Source organism: Ursus maritimus, unplaced genomic scaffold (assembly GCF_017311325.1).
Source record: "Ursus maritimus isolate PB19 unplaced genomic scaffold, ASM1731132v1 scaffold_30, whole genome shotgun sequence".
In the NCBI taxonomy this organism is placed as follows: domain Eukaryota; kingdom Metazoa; phylum Chordata; class Mammalia; order Carnivora; family Ursidae; genus Ursus; species Ursus maritimus.
In genome coordinates, this window is record NW_024425564.1 from 4,072,800 (window position 1) to 4,085,755 (window position 12,956).

The 12,956-nt window shown below is 45.6% G+C and overlaps 1 protein-coding gene across 3 annotated transcripts; it reads left to right on the forward strand.

Annotated features, from left to right (window-relative positions):
* Positions 1 to 2,425: 2,425 nt before the first annotated feature.
* Positions 2,426 to 9,091, forward strand: LOC103665474 (40S ribosomal protein S10). Of its 3 annotated transcripts, none has more exons than XM_008693412.2 (7): positions 2,426 to 2,576; positions 3,430 to 3,579; positions 3,806 to 3,977; positions 5,772 to 5,849; positions 8,120 to 8,175; positions 8,538 to 8,616; positions 9,004 to 9,091. In XM_008693412.2, exons 2-7 carry the CDS (start codon positions 3,430 to 3,432, stop codon positions 9,066 to 9,068), a joined length of 600 nt encoding a protein of 199 aa, XP_008691634.1. In that variant the 5' UTR covers positions 2,426 to 2,576; the 3' UTR covers positions 9,069 to 9,091. The 3 variants fall into 3 exon arrangements, with proteins under 3 accessions (XP_008691634.1, XP_008691635.1, XP_040500673.1); XM_040644739.1 differs by lacking the exon at positions 2,426 to 2,576 and adding an exon at positions 2,682 to 2,705; XM_008693413.2 differs by lacking the exon at positions 8,538 to 8,616 and having other exon boundaries at positions 2,428 to 2,576.
* The last annotated feature ends 3,865 nt before the right edge of the window (positions 9,092 to 12,956 follow it).

Here is a 12,956-nt window from a genome sequence, read left to right on the forward strand (position 1 = left end):
TAAAGAAGAGACTTAGGAGACTGTATTTCAATAGAGGGCATTCCATTGTTGCTGCTAGGAAGAGAGCAGTCCTACCTGTCTTTTCCTGCTTTTCAGATCTTCTCTTCATTTGTTGTTGTTTTTTTCTCTTTGTTTTTGATGTGGTGCAATTTCATTATGATATTATAGGCATGGGTATATATATATATACACATATATATATATATTTTTATATATATATATTTTTTTTAATGTTATTTGGGTTCTTTTGTTTGTGGGGATGGATATGTTTTTATGTAATCCAACTTGGGATTTGATGAGCTCAGTGAATCTGAGGTGTGTTATTTTCCACTAATTCTGGAAAACATTCTGAGGGTCTCTTTCTTACATTCTCTATTATTTCCCTATGAGATTTCACTTAGATATATAGGAGACTTTCTCTCTCTATCCTTTCTTTCAAATATTCCATCTCTTTTAATCTCTGGACTGCCCTGTGAATATTTTTTTTCACTTCTACCTTCCATTTCACTGAAATGTGTGAAAAGTATTGTTTATTCTTCAAGTGTGTCAAGTCTATTGTTTATTCTTTTTATTTTTATTTATTTATTTTAAAGATTTTATTTATTTATTCGACAGAGAGAGAGACAGCCAGCGAGAGAGGGAACACAAGCAGGGGGAGTGGGAGAGAAAGAAGCAGGCCCATAGCAGAGGAGCCTGATGTGGGGCTCGATCCCATAACACCGGGATCACGCCCTGAGCCGAAGGCAGACGCTTAAGGACTGAGCCACTCAGGCGCCCCTATTGTTTATTCTTTTTAAATTAAGTTTTAAATGTCAATCATTTTAGTTTTCACATCTGGAAGTTTTATTGTATTTTTTCAATCTTGACCAATCCTTAGATTATGTTGCTCCTTGTCCATATGTTCAAGATTCTTTTTAAAAATTTTCTGTAAACACATTGTGAATACTTATTTTTTTAATTGTGGTAAAATATACATAACATAAAATTTACTATCGTAACCATTTTTTTAAAGATTCATTTATTTGAGAGAGAGAAAGTGCGTGAGCAGGGGGGTGGGCAGAGGCAGAAGGAGAGAGAATCCTCAGGCAGACTCCAGTATGAGCACAGAGCCCAACTTGGGGCTCGATACCAGGACCCCGAGATCATGACCTGAGTGGAATTCAACAGATACCCAACTGACTAAGCCACCAGGTGTCTCTTAGCCATTTTTAAGTATACAGTTCAGTAGTATTAATTCACATTGTTGTGCAACCAAGCTCCAGAATTCTTGCCATCTTGCAAAACTGACAAATATTTATTTTTAAATAAAACCACAAAAAAATACTTGAAAAAACCTAGGTGAATATTTATATAATCTTGAGATGTTGAGTGACTTTTTTAAGCATTGTACCAAAGTCTGAAACCATAAAGATTTGGATATAAAGAAATGTGAAACTTCTACTTCAAAATACCATGAAAATTAAGACAAATGAAAAAAGGGGGGAAATCCTTGAAAAAGTACGTGACAAAGGATTAATAGGTTTCATATGTAAAGAGTGATTTCAAATCAATAGCAAAAAACTTTCAATACGAAAACTGATCATGGAAATGAACGATTTATAAAAGAAGGAATACAAATGCTGAGCCACAGAAGTAATCAAGGAAAGTAAATTTAAAAAGCAATGAAATTAATATTTCTTATCTATCAGACTGACAAAAAATAAATGAGAATATTATCCAATCCCAGCAGGGTTAATGGGGAAGTGAGCCTTGTTAATAACTGATGACTACAATGAAATTGATAATCCTTCCTGGAAGTCAATGTAGACTGTGTCAAAAATGTAAAAATGTGTACTTTATTACTCAATAATTACAACTTCCAGGAACATAGCCTAAGGAAAATATTGGACGATTGTGCAAATATGTGCGTGGTATTATTACTTATAATAGTGAAAGGTTTTAAAAATATATATCCAGTCATAGAGTGTTTATTAAACTATCCACCAGTGGACTACTGTGATTACAATTTAAGTATTAACATGAAAAGAGATTCATGATGTATTGGTAAGTGGAAAAACACAGGTCACCCGCCACATCTTACATAATGTACACGCAAAACATCCCATTTTTGTCAAATACATACATATATTCGCTTAGGTGCCTTTGAGTTAGGAAGAACATATACCGAAGTGTTAATGGATTCTGTTTTATTCTTTTATTATTGTTATTGTTTTGTCTGTATGTTCTCTCCCCGCGCAAAGAGCATCTATTATGTCCATAATAGTAAGTTAATTCATCGGTAGGAAATAAAGAAGTAGCGTTTCTAAAGTGCCTGTCCAAGCATTAAAGTAACCATTTTCCGATCAAGCACGCAGGCTCACAGGTTCCAGCGGCGGTTCCCACGTGTGTGTGTCACCAGGGAGGTCAAGGTCCGCCAAGGTCCGGAGTCACCGGTCTCTCAGGCACCGCCGAGGCCACCCCAGGCAGCCCGTGGGTCCTCGCGGGAGGCGGAGCACGCCAGCCCGGAAGAGACGCCGCACCGCGCCGCGCATGCCCCTTCCTTTCCAGCCCCGGCCCCGGACGTAGCAGCCGCCGAGGTGAGTTTCTCCGTGGTCCGGGTTCCATCGGCGTCCATCCTGACTCTCCGGCCGTTGTAGTCGCCGCTCCTCCCCTTGGTCGGGGCGGGGGGGCCGCTCTCCAGCTCCCCGCACGCCCATTTTTGAGTGGTGAGGGGGCCGGGGGCGCACTTCGGGGGGGCTAGTGGGGCGCTGGTAGAAGATTGGCGTCCCGTTGGCGGAGGCCGAGGAGGGCAGGATTGAAGCCCTTGTGTCGCGGCGACTCTTCTGGCGAGGTTAGGGAGACTGCGCCCCGCTCGCCCGCTTTTGTTTCGAATCGGAGACCCTCACCCCGGGCCGCCTCTTTGCCTGGCCCTGGAGCTCTAGTCTGGGCGAAGAGCGGTAGGAGATGAGGGCGCGAAGGCCTTGGCCCTTTAATTTGGGGTCAGCGGCCTGACAAGAATGGAGGGCTGGCTCCCCTCCGGGTCCTCCCTGCGTCCCCGAAGGTGTGCCGCGCTGTTCCGCGCTAGGGACAGTTGCTGATGTTCCCCCAGATGCTCCGGGAGTACAGACAGGGTTTGCGCCCGCCGTCCCCACGTTATACTTTTGTGGGGTGAGAATGAAGTCTGGAGCGAACAGTAACCCTGCTCCTGTTCTGCTCGAAAGTCACGGCAACTTTTCTCTCAAGCGTTTTTGGGAGGCGAAGGGGGGTAACTGGCGGCTTTCAGTTTTGCAGGGTTTGAAATTCTCCTCCCTGCATGTTTTCCTCGGTGTGGTTTGAGGTTGCAGCCCATTGGACAGTGATTCCCTGGGGGTCGTTCTGGGGTCCTGAGCTTGATTGCTGGACCCTGGCTCCGTTGCTCAGAAATGCTCTTGATGATGCGCTTCCTTCCAGATGTTGATGCCCAAGAAGAACCGAATTGCCATTTATGAACTCCTTTTCAAGGAGGGGGTGATGGTGGCCAAGAAGGATGTCCACATGCCCAAACACCCTGAGCTGGCAGACAAGAATGTGCCCAACCTTCACGTCATGAAGGCCATGCAGGTAGCCTGGGGGCTGCTCGAGTGGGGTGCAGAGGGAGGGATTTTCCACTAAATGTTCGAGGCAGATTCCAAGGAGAGGTCAGGACAGCCAAAGCTGCTTGCTGCCTTGAAGGGCACTGAGGTAGATACACCGTGAAAACTTGTCTACGCAGTGTAGCTTCCTTTTGCACCGAGTTTGTAGATTCAAGCCTCTGGTTATGTCTTGACAGTCGTGTTCTGTCTTCCAGTCTCTCAAATCACGAGGCTACGTAAAGGAACAGTTTGCTTGGAGGCATTTCTACTGGTATCTTACCAACGAGGGTATCCAGTATCTCCGTGATTACCTCCACCTGCCCCCCGAGATTGTGCCTGCCACCCTGCGCCGCAGCCGCCCTGAGACTGGCAGACCACGGCCCAAAGGTATGTTACATTGTTCGTGTAAAGGTTTGCTCTGAAGCTGCTGTTTCTCCGGGGAAGGGTATACATGAAACTGAGAGGGAGGGAGCACAGAAGAGGTCTTAAAATACACCATTGGTGCCTACTTTAGAGGGGGCTCTGGCATGCAGGACCTCAGCCAAGTCCTGGAACCTTTGTCCACTGGCGTGGGACTTCTCATGGAACCGCAGTCGTGTCAGGTCTTCAGGTCATCCCAGGAGATGCCATTAAACACAGAACATAGTCTGCGTCCAGGCACATGTGGTTGAGTGTTGAGTAACTTTTGCAGGACGGAGCAAAGCTGTTTACCACATGTGAAAGAAATGGAGAGTCTTCTAGAGTTCTTGGCAATGGAAGCAAAAATAAAAGTCAAATAGGGGAGAACGGATGTGTACATAATCGTAGTGTGAAAGGATGTGCTTGTAGGGGGATGGTGAATTACATTCTGGCTCGAGGTCATGGCTGGCTCATTGTTGCATTTCATCGAGGTTATGGTTCTCTTTCCTTGGGTTCTGAAAGAACTTGTCACAGGAACTTTGTAGGAGGAGCGGTTTGTGGGCTTGGTGCAGAGATTCCTAAAAACAGATGATTGCCAGACTGTCCGGGTTCCTCTGGAGAGAGGCTTGGTAGCACTCAGAAATCTGTATTTTTTATGACTGCTTTTTAGGGGATTCTAGTGGGTAGGTGGGATTATGTATATGTGGTGGGGAGTGGGGGAGTTCCACTGTCTGCGCCCCTACAGATTCTGATTTGGTTGGCATAGATGGGACCTGGCATTTATTTATTTTAGCCACTCACTGCAGGTTCAATCCTAACTTCTCATACTTAAAAAAAATATAGTAGACCCTGGAACAATTTAAGGGTTGGGGTGCCTGTGTTGTCATTGTCCCCGTCCCCGACCCTACCCCTAACGCCATAGTCCAAAATCCATGGGTAACTTGATTTTTTGAAAACATTAACAGACTACTGTTAACCAGAAGTCTTAGTGATAACAAATAGTTGATTGACATATATTTTGTATATCGGTTTTGTACTGTAATCTTAAGGTTAAGAAAATCTTAAGTAAATATATTTTCTGTACTACTGTATTCTTACTTATCAAAAAAGGAATCATGAACCCATGCAGTTCAAACGTGTGTTCTAGATCAACTGCAGTCTACATTCTAATCATGTGGACTTGAAGTAAAGTTCCAGGGTAACTAAGTAGAGAGTACTAGATTAAACTTCCGGTGTTTATGAGAATGTTTTGAAAGTAGCTTTTAAGTCTGCCTTCATATATATCCCACAGCCTGTAGTGAGGTGTGTGGAGAAGCCCAGGGCAGCTAAAGGACTCCTGGTGGCCTCTGTATTTATACACTGACTACTGGAGGTGGGGCTTTCAGCTTACGGTGCTGTTTGCGTAGGAGATTTTCCACTTCAGAGATGGGTCAGGTTCAGAATTTTGGCTCTTCAGATGTTTGTAGAAATGGTTGGATTGCTTAATTTGCTGAGTAATTGGAAAATGTGTGTCTGTGTTGAGAAATACAATAGAAAAAAGCAATCCTTTTGCACATGGGTGGGCTTTTAATTGTAAGTATTCTCCTAGACTTTTGAGGAGCCAGTGTCAGTGATGACAAAATTTCTAGCTGACAGCTCTGGGTCCAAGAGTTCTGTCCCCTTTAACCCATCATAATTAAGTTGCTGCCAGTGAGAATGAGAGAGCAGTTTCACTTTTCTTGGCCTGAAGGGGACAGAGTTCCCACATTGCCCTAGATTCACAGTGTGGTTTAATTTGTATAGGTCTGGAGGGAGAGCGACCTGCAAGACTCACACGAGGGGAAGCTGACAGAGACACCTACAGACGAAGCGCTGTGCCCCGTGAGTAATGCGTCATCTCTATCAGGGGCGTTGGGGGAGAATCTCTGGATTTTCAGTCACCCTGGTGGGGGCTCAGCCCTTAAAAGTGCCAGGGTGACGAGGAAAGATTTATCTCTGGCTGGAGTCCTTTATGTTTCTTGCCCTTGCAGGGATTTGTTGGATGGGATTAGGAGAAAAGCCCTCTTCACCTTTAACTAAAGCAAAATTGAAAACTTTCAAGAAAGCAACATGCTTTTCTTAGTTTTGTGGTTGTGTTCCTGTGTCAAAAGCTCCTTGAGGGCACCCACTTAAATTATCTTTGTTGTTTTCTTAAAAAAAATAGTTCAAAGTCTTGTTTTCAAATAGCAGGTGTTTTCATTGACCTGGAGTAACAGATGTTCGTTCGTTCAGTCAATGTATATTCAGTATCTGACTTGCCAGGCAGTGTTCTGGGAGCTGGAGAGACAGTAGGGTGTATAACAGACAAAAGACCTTTATCATTGAAATTGCATTTTTGTAGTAGGAAAGTGGTAAGCAAAAATGAATATATAATATGTCCGTTGCCTGGGTGCTACAGGGAAAAATTCAAACAGGCGGATGGATGGTGCAATTTTCAGTGGGGTTTTCAGGGAAAGCTGAAGAAGTACGATTTAAGCAAACACCTGAAGGAAGGAGTCAGCCAGTGGCTCTCTGGGGGAAGAGCTGAAGGTAGCTGGCTTTCTTAACCAGAAGACAGCAGGAGAGTCAGATGAAAGTGGTGGGTCTCACAGCTCTGTGGACCATGGTAGGGCTTGGGACTTTTTTTTTTTTTTTGTAAGATTTTATTTGTCAGCACACAAGCAGGGGTGTGACAGGCAGAGGGAGAAGCAGTCTCCCTGCTGAGTAAGGAGCCCGATGCAGGACTGGATCCCAGGACCCTGGCTGGTATCATCGCCTGAGCCAAAGACAGACATTTAACCAGCTGAGCCACCCAGGCGTCCCAGGGTTTGGGTTTGTTTTTTTTGTTTTGTTTTAAGATTTTTTAAAAAAATATTTTACTTATTTATTTGAGACAGAGCACAAACGGGCAGCGGCAGGGAGAGGGAGAAGCAGACTCCCTGCTGAGCAGGGAGCCCCACATGGGGCTTGATCCCAGGACCCTGGGATCATGACCTGAGCCAAAGGCAGACGCTTAACAGACTGAACCACCCAGGCGTCCTGGGCTCGGGATTTTTTAAAGAGTCTATATCTTATTTAGAAGCAATTAATTATGATATGAAAGCAAGGCATGAAGGGGAATTTTCATTAACTTATTCCACTTTTGTCTGTCTCTTGTCATGGTTCCTGATTCTTGAAACGTGAAATAGAAGTGAGCACTTGACTTGAGTATGTTACTGGATAGTAAGAAAGAATTTTTCCAACAGGCTGTCAGTGCAGAGAAAGTTAATGGTTGCTCTTATTAGAAGTCCCACCACATGCGGAATCAGTCAGGGAGTAGTTCTCCAGAGGATGTGAGGTTGGGCCTGAGCCTCGGGTCCCCAAGTTGAGGGGGGGATGAGCATTTCAGGTGAGAGCAGCCTGAACAAAGGTACAGAGTTTTGGACATGGTAGCTTGCTTGTCAAGGGGGCAGGGGAGTGAGGGGACAAGAGCCTGTGGTCTGAAATGGGCCAAAAAGAGACCTCACGGAACAAGATTTACCGAGACTACGCTCCCTGTTGGTGCTGTCACTCCCCACCCTCATGTGAACCATAACATTTCCTAGTGGCCTCATGTAAAGCAAGTGGAAATAGTTTACAGCGATAATAATTTAAATCCAGTATAGTTTATCGTGTTGTTATTATTTTTTAAGATTTTATTTTTAAGTGGTGACACCCAACATGGGACTCGTACCTACAACCCCAAGATGAGGAGTTGCATGCTCTACCAGCTGAGCCAGCCAGGCTCCCCAAATCCAATATATTTTTAAATGTTATTTTAATGTGTGAACTGTATAAATATTAATGAGATCTTTTGCGTTCTCTTAAATCTTGACATCTTACATGTATTTTGCACACACCTCAGTTTGGGCTAGTGGCTGCCATATAGGTCAGGGCAGCACTGGATCTTTTATATGTTCTTTACCATGGTCACGACAATGTTGCTTTTTGCCTCTGTAGGCCTTTGTGTCCTTTATCTCTTTATCTGTAAGCTAGATGCTAATCATTTGCTGACATGGCTTTTCCTGCAGAATTGGGCTGGAGATTTGTCTCTTCCCTTGGTCTGTAACAGGTCGTAACATATGATGACTCTGAATTGGTGTTTCTCCTTCCAGCTGGTGCCGACAAGAAAGCTGAGGCCGGGGCTGGGTCAGCAACTGAGTTCCAGTTTGTGAGTATCCTTGTTGGCTCTCCAAAGACAGTCGTTGTTCTGGCATTGGCCCTGGGGGTCTGCAAGTTCTAGGGATAGGATACAGTGTGGTGGGTCCCGCCCCTTGTTGCAGTCCCCCCCCCAATCCATGAATTTCAAGAGTTTTTACGTTAAGATACAGAATGCAAACTTTTGTAAATACATAAATTCCTGAAATGAGTCCCCCAAATCAATACTACATGTGGCGTATTGGTTTCTTCATTAATGAACATCGTAATTGTAACTCCCTTAATTTCATGAACTAAAACTTAGGGTTAAGAATTACAAACTTGAGTGAGCTCTGGAACCAAGATGGCTGGAGTCACGTCCTTTCTCTTCTACAGATGGTGTGGTATCGGGCACATCCCCTCCGTGCCTGCTTCCGCATCCGTAAAATAGACGTTATGACTGTAGCTATGTCAGGTACTTGTGAGGTTGGTCTGGGTAAAATGCCCGGCGCGGGGGCGGCCATAGCACTGTTGCAGCAACAGCTGTCTTGTGGCAGGTCTCCACGCACGCAGGTGTTCTCTGCGCCCTCATTTGTGGAAAGGAGGTGTGTGTGGCAGGCACAAGATCTCGTCCTGTGCTGGGGATGTGTGTGTATTTGTGAACACACTCTTGAGTGGGTATCCATATTCCCATTTTACAGGTGTGGAAACTGGCCTAGGAGGTGAATGTGACCTCGTAGTAAGAGGCGGGGCTGGGATTTATGGCCTGAGCTCTTGAGCCATACATTCTAGCCCCTGTCCTGTGATAACGAGGCCTGCTGCCTGGCGTGCTACTAACGCTGATGTCTGTTTTCTCTTGCAGAGAGGCGGATTTGGTCGTGGACGTGGTCAGCCACCTCAGTGAAGTTGGAGATTGCTTTGTGTTAAATAAATTTGTTGTTTTGTGCTGACCAAACTTGTAGCCAGAAAAAAAAATTAATCTCGTGTGTCCTGTTTGGTTTGCATTATGTAGCCTGAACAGGAATGATAGAAGGATCAGAATGTAAATGGGGCAAGACTGGATCAGGTTAAGTAGTTGTCCTGATGCAGGATGGCATTACACGTGGCTGTTCCGGCTGCAGTACTTGGCTTAGACACGTGCCCTGTGTTCCAGCACATGCTGCCCCGTTGAGTCCTGTCCAGTGTGGTTACCTTTGTGGGGGGTAGTTGGAGAGCGGGGCATCTGATGTAGTTCTGCGGCATGGGAAGGTTGCTGCTTTGTTAACCCTGGAATTAAGTAGTCTCAGCCTTCAAAGCTTAGGGTTTATATGAATAGGAGAAAACAGAATCCAGACAGCACAAGTGCTTCTGAAAGGGACTGCCAGCCATAGGAAGAACCCATGGGAGTTTTTTTGTTTTTACGTAATCAAAATAACTGGTTGGTTGGAGCTCTTGCCATCCCAAGGAGGAAACACTTGTCCAGTTTTCCTGGATCCTTTATAAGTGGTGGCACTCCCTACATGTGACAGGAGTAAATGGGTAAGAGCAGTGATGTTCCCCAGTGGGGCCAAGTACCATCTTGGTTAAGGTACCAGGGGGCTTTTTTGGGGCCGTGAAGGCGCAGACAGTGAGAAGTTCAGGGGCGCGATCCTGCAGACCAGTTTGCTGGGTGAGACACCGGCTTAGGCTTGCAGATCAAACCACGACTGGGGATGGTTGCTGTAAGTAAACAGGACGGGGTCAAAGCTTTGGAGGTAGAGGCTCTGGGCCAACCAGCAACTCAGGACATACCCGCCAAGGTAAGTTTTTTCAGTCAGCAGAACTGACAACTAATGGTGCATCTTTGGGGACTTGGAAGTCCTATTTATGGGATGCTACAAGCCAAGCATTGTGCAGAGATGGACAGTTCACCAAGTGAGGTTCATAGCGTTAGGCTCGGAAACGGGTGGTTTTGTGCTGGTGGCCACCTATTTCAGTCTTGATAGGCAGTTGTAATTTGGACCACAAGGTGGCAGCCAACAGCAAGTCCAAATGAGCACTTAGATTTCATTTTGAGAGATGAGCTTTGTATTCTGAGCCACCAGTAAGTAGAAGCTTGCTTTGGCAGAAGGAGGTGGTGTTTGGGGAAGCTGTTTCAGTGTGGCCTTGGCTGCCTTGCCAAAGATTGCTTTTTATCCAATTTTTCTGCTGGCTCAAGTGATGTCAAGTGGTTTGCCCGTGTTCACACGCCTTGTGATTGTTTAACCTGGATTCCACTGTGAAATGTTAGTAGCTCCTGGCCTTTCTGTTTCCCACCAAAGCCGGTGAGCAAGCAGATGGGTTTCCTCTACAGCCTTGCTGATATTCTGGCCCTTAAATTGTCACTATTTCAGCTAGGGCTCCTTGCCAGCCCCTTCCCTCATGATTTAAATTAGTTCCAGGGTGTATTCTCCAAGATCACCCAAGGACTCTGGGAAAACCCAAGGGATATACAAGGTAGAGTCATAACCCGTGGATAAAAACAAGCCAATGGAGGCAGCTCTTCTGCTAGCCAGCCCCCCTCCCCCTACTTTGGTAGATTGAAAACCACTGCCAATCAATAATCCTTGATTAGTGCTAATAAGTGCTCTGGGAAACAGAAACCTCAAGATTTGCCTTAAAAGACTTAACAGTCTACCTAGGAAAACAACCGAAGCTAAACATTAAAAGTCCATATGCCAGGGGCATCTGCTGGCTCAAAGTGGTAAATGATTATGTCCAGAGTGAATTCTAAGTGCAGGGCAGGAGAGATGAATGATAGCTGAAGTGACCCAGAGAGGGGGTTGTGGAGCAGGGGAAGGGTGAGACCAGTTGGGGCACCTTGCAGATGGTTTTCGTCCTTTACTGGGGAATCAATGTCAGATGGTGTCAGGTTAGGAAACTCGTCAAAAATTAAGGGTTTTTTTGGGTAAAAATGGATGCTGGCTATTACAAATGCCTAGCAAGGTCACCTGGGTGGCTGGTTACAAGGAGTGGGGAGAGGCCTGCATGAGCACAGCCTTCAATGGGTGAAAACGGGCAATTTTGCCCATCTTCCAGGGTCAGTTTCCATCACAGCTTCACATCTGCCCACAAGCCTGGAAGCTCACCAGCTAAGCCCCATTACCACCACTCCCACCAACAAAGGTTCCAAAGGATGTGTAAGGGATTTTGGAAGCTGACAGTTGAAGATACATTTCCCTAATTTAACACAGACTTTCTGGTATACAAACCCCCTTTCCCTGAAACACAGTCCCCCTATAGGTAGTGCCAACAGCAGCTTTAGGTCTGTGATTCTCTAAAAGTCCTAACTAGATCTTTAAGAAACAGCTACCATATATATGCCTATGTTAGGTGCTGGGAGACAGACCTTCCCGAGAAGGATGCATCCTCCAGCCCTGAACACGTGAGGGCCCACTGGGACACTACTTAACACGGATGCCTGGCCCGGGCCTCCAGCATGGCAGCATGGGCCCATCGTGGCTAGGGTCCCCGTCCCTACCCTTGTATCCAGAAGCCAGGCACGCTGAGAACTAAAAGACCCACTTAACGCTCTAACTGTTCTCCAAAGTTTGGGAATACCACCAGTAGCAGCCCCACAGCATTGTGTGGGGTCATGGGCTCCTACTGCTTTAATGCTGAACCCTTAGAATGGATTGATCTTTTTACTTAGACCTTGGAGAAAGATGGGAGAAAGGAGTCTTGTTGATGGCACTAATGAGGACAATCATTTCAAAGCCTGAGAATGAGGGAGACCCTGGTTTGATCACTGTCTTGGGGACAAGGTTTGTCTATTTCCAATGAGTGTGAGGGACTTTTGGCTCTCAGAGGAAGTATTGATGACTTGGGTGAGACAGGGCTATTTTTGGTTAGGTTATCAGGACAAGGACATGGTCTTAGGATGCTATGGAAGGAGGCTGGTGATCTACTGGCAAGTAGATGGCTGGGCCAGGGGTGGGAGCAGAAGTGTAACATCCTCCTGCTTCAACCTTCCCTCCTTGCCAGTGCCTTAGGCAGCCGATAACTGCAGAACTGCTGCAGTCCCTTCCTAAGAGGTTCCCTGCCCCCAGCTCTGCCCTGCCAAGGTTATTTTTTGGAAACACAAATGTGAACAAGATATTCCCCAGCTTAAAATTTTTCAAAAGCTCTGTGTTGCCTTCTAGAGTCTTCTAGAACCTAAATGAATGCCAAATTCCTTGCATGGCCTGACCGGTCTATCAAAACTTCACATCTGTCTAGTGACACAAGGCTCCAAATTCCAGAACCCAGCTAACCTAGCTCGCTCTCTTTCTCAGCTCTTTGCATGTGGTGGTGCATTTACAGGGAAACTCTCCCACCCCAACCCTCTCAGGGCTCTTATTTATTCTTCAGATTAAATATCACCTCTAAGACTTTCCTGATAGAAGTCACTCCTACTTCAACATCAAGTTAGGTGTCTTTTAGTGCCCGCAGCATCTCTCAACTTGAACAAGCTGTCTTGGAACTTCTTGAACATTCGCTCATCCCTCTGACACCGAGCCTTACTCTAGGGGCCTAGCTCAGGGCCTCGTATGCAGTAGCTCCTTTATCATTGTTAGTTGCATGGATGATATCCTTAAAGAGTTGTCTCTGAGATGCTGTCCCCTTAAGTGGAAAGAACACTTGTAAGATAAAAAAAAAATAAAAATCTCTACACGCCTAAGTTGGGAATATAAAAGTACTGAAGCACATCCTTACTACAGTTTCTCCAGAATTAGGGGAGGCAGACCCAGAAATACATACCAAATGGTAAGCGGCCTCGTGGTTATGGCTAGTTGTATTGGTGGCTTTCAGGGAGGTGGGAGCAAACGCTCTCCAGGG

Excerpts from the sequence above, each read along its gene's own strand:
- LOC103665474 (XM_008693412.2), top strand. The coding sequence starts at position 3,430 with ATGTTGATGCCCAAGAAGAACCGAATTGCCATTTATGAACTCCTTTTC. Across the intron at positions 5,850-8,119 it reads CAGACGAAGCGCTGTGCCCC|CTGGTGCCGACAAGAAAGCT; the intron begins GTGAGTAATGCG and ends TTCTCCTTCCAG. Across the intron at positions 8,617-9,003 it reads TATGACTGTAGCTATGTCAG|AGAGGCGGATTTGGTCGTGG; the intron begins GTACTTGTGAGG and ends TTTCTCTTGCAG.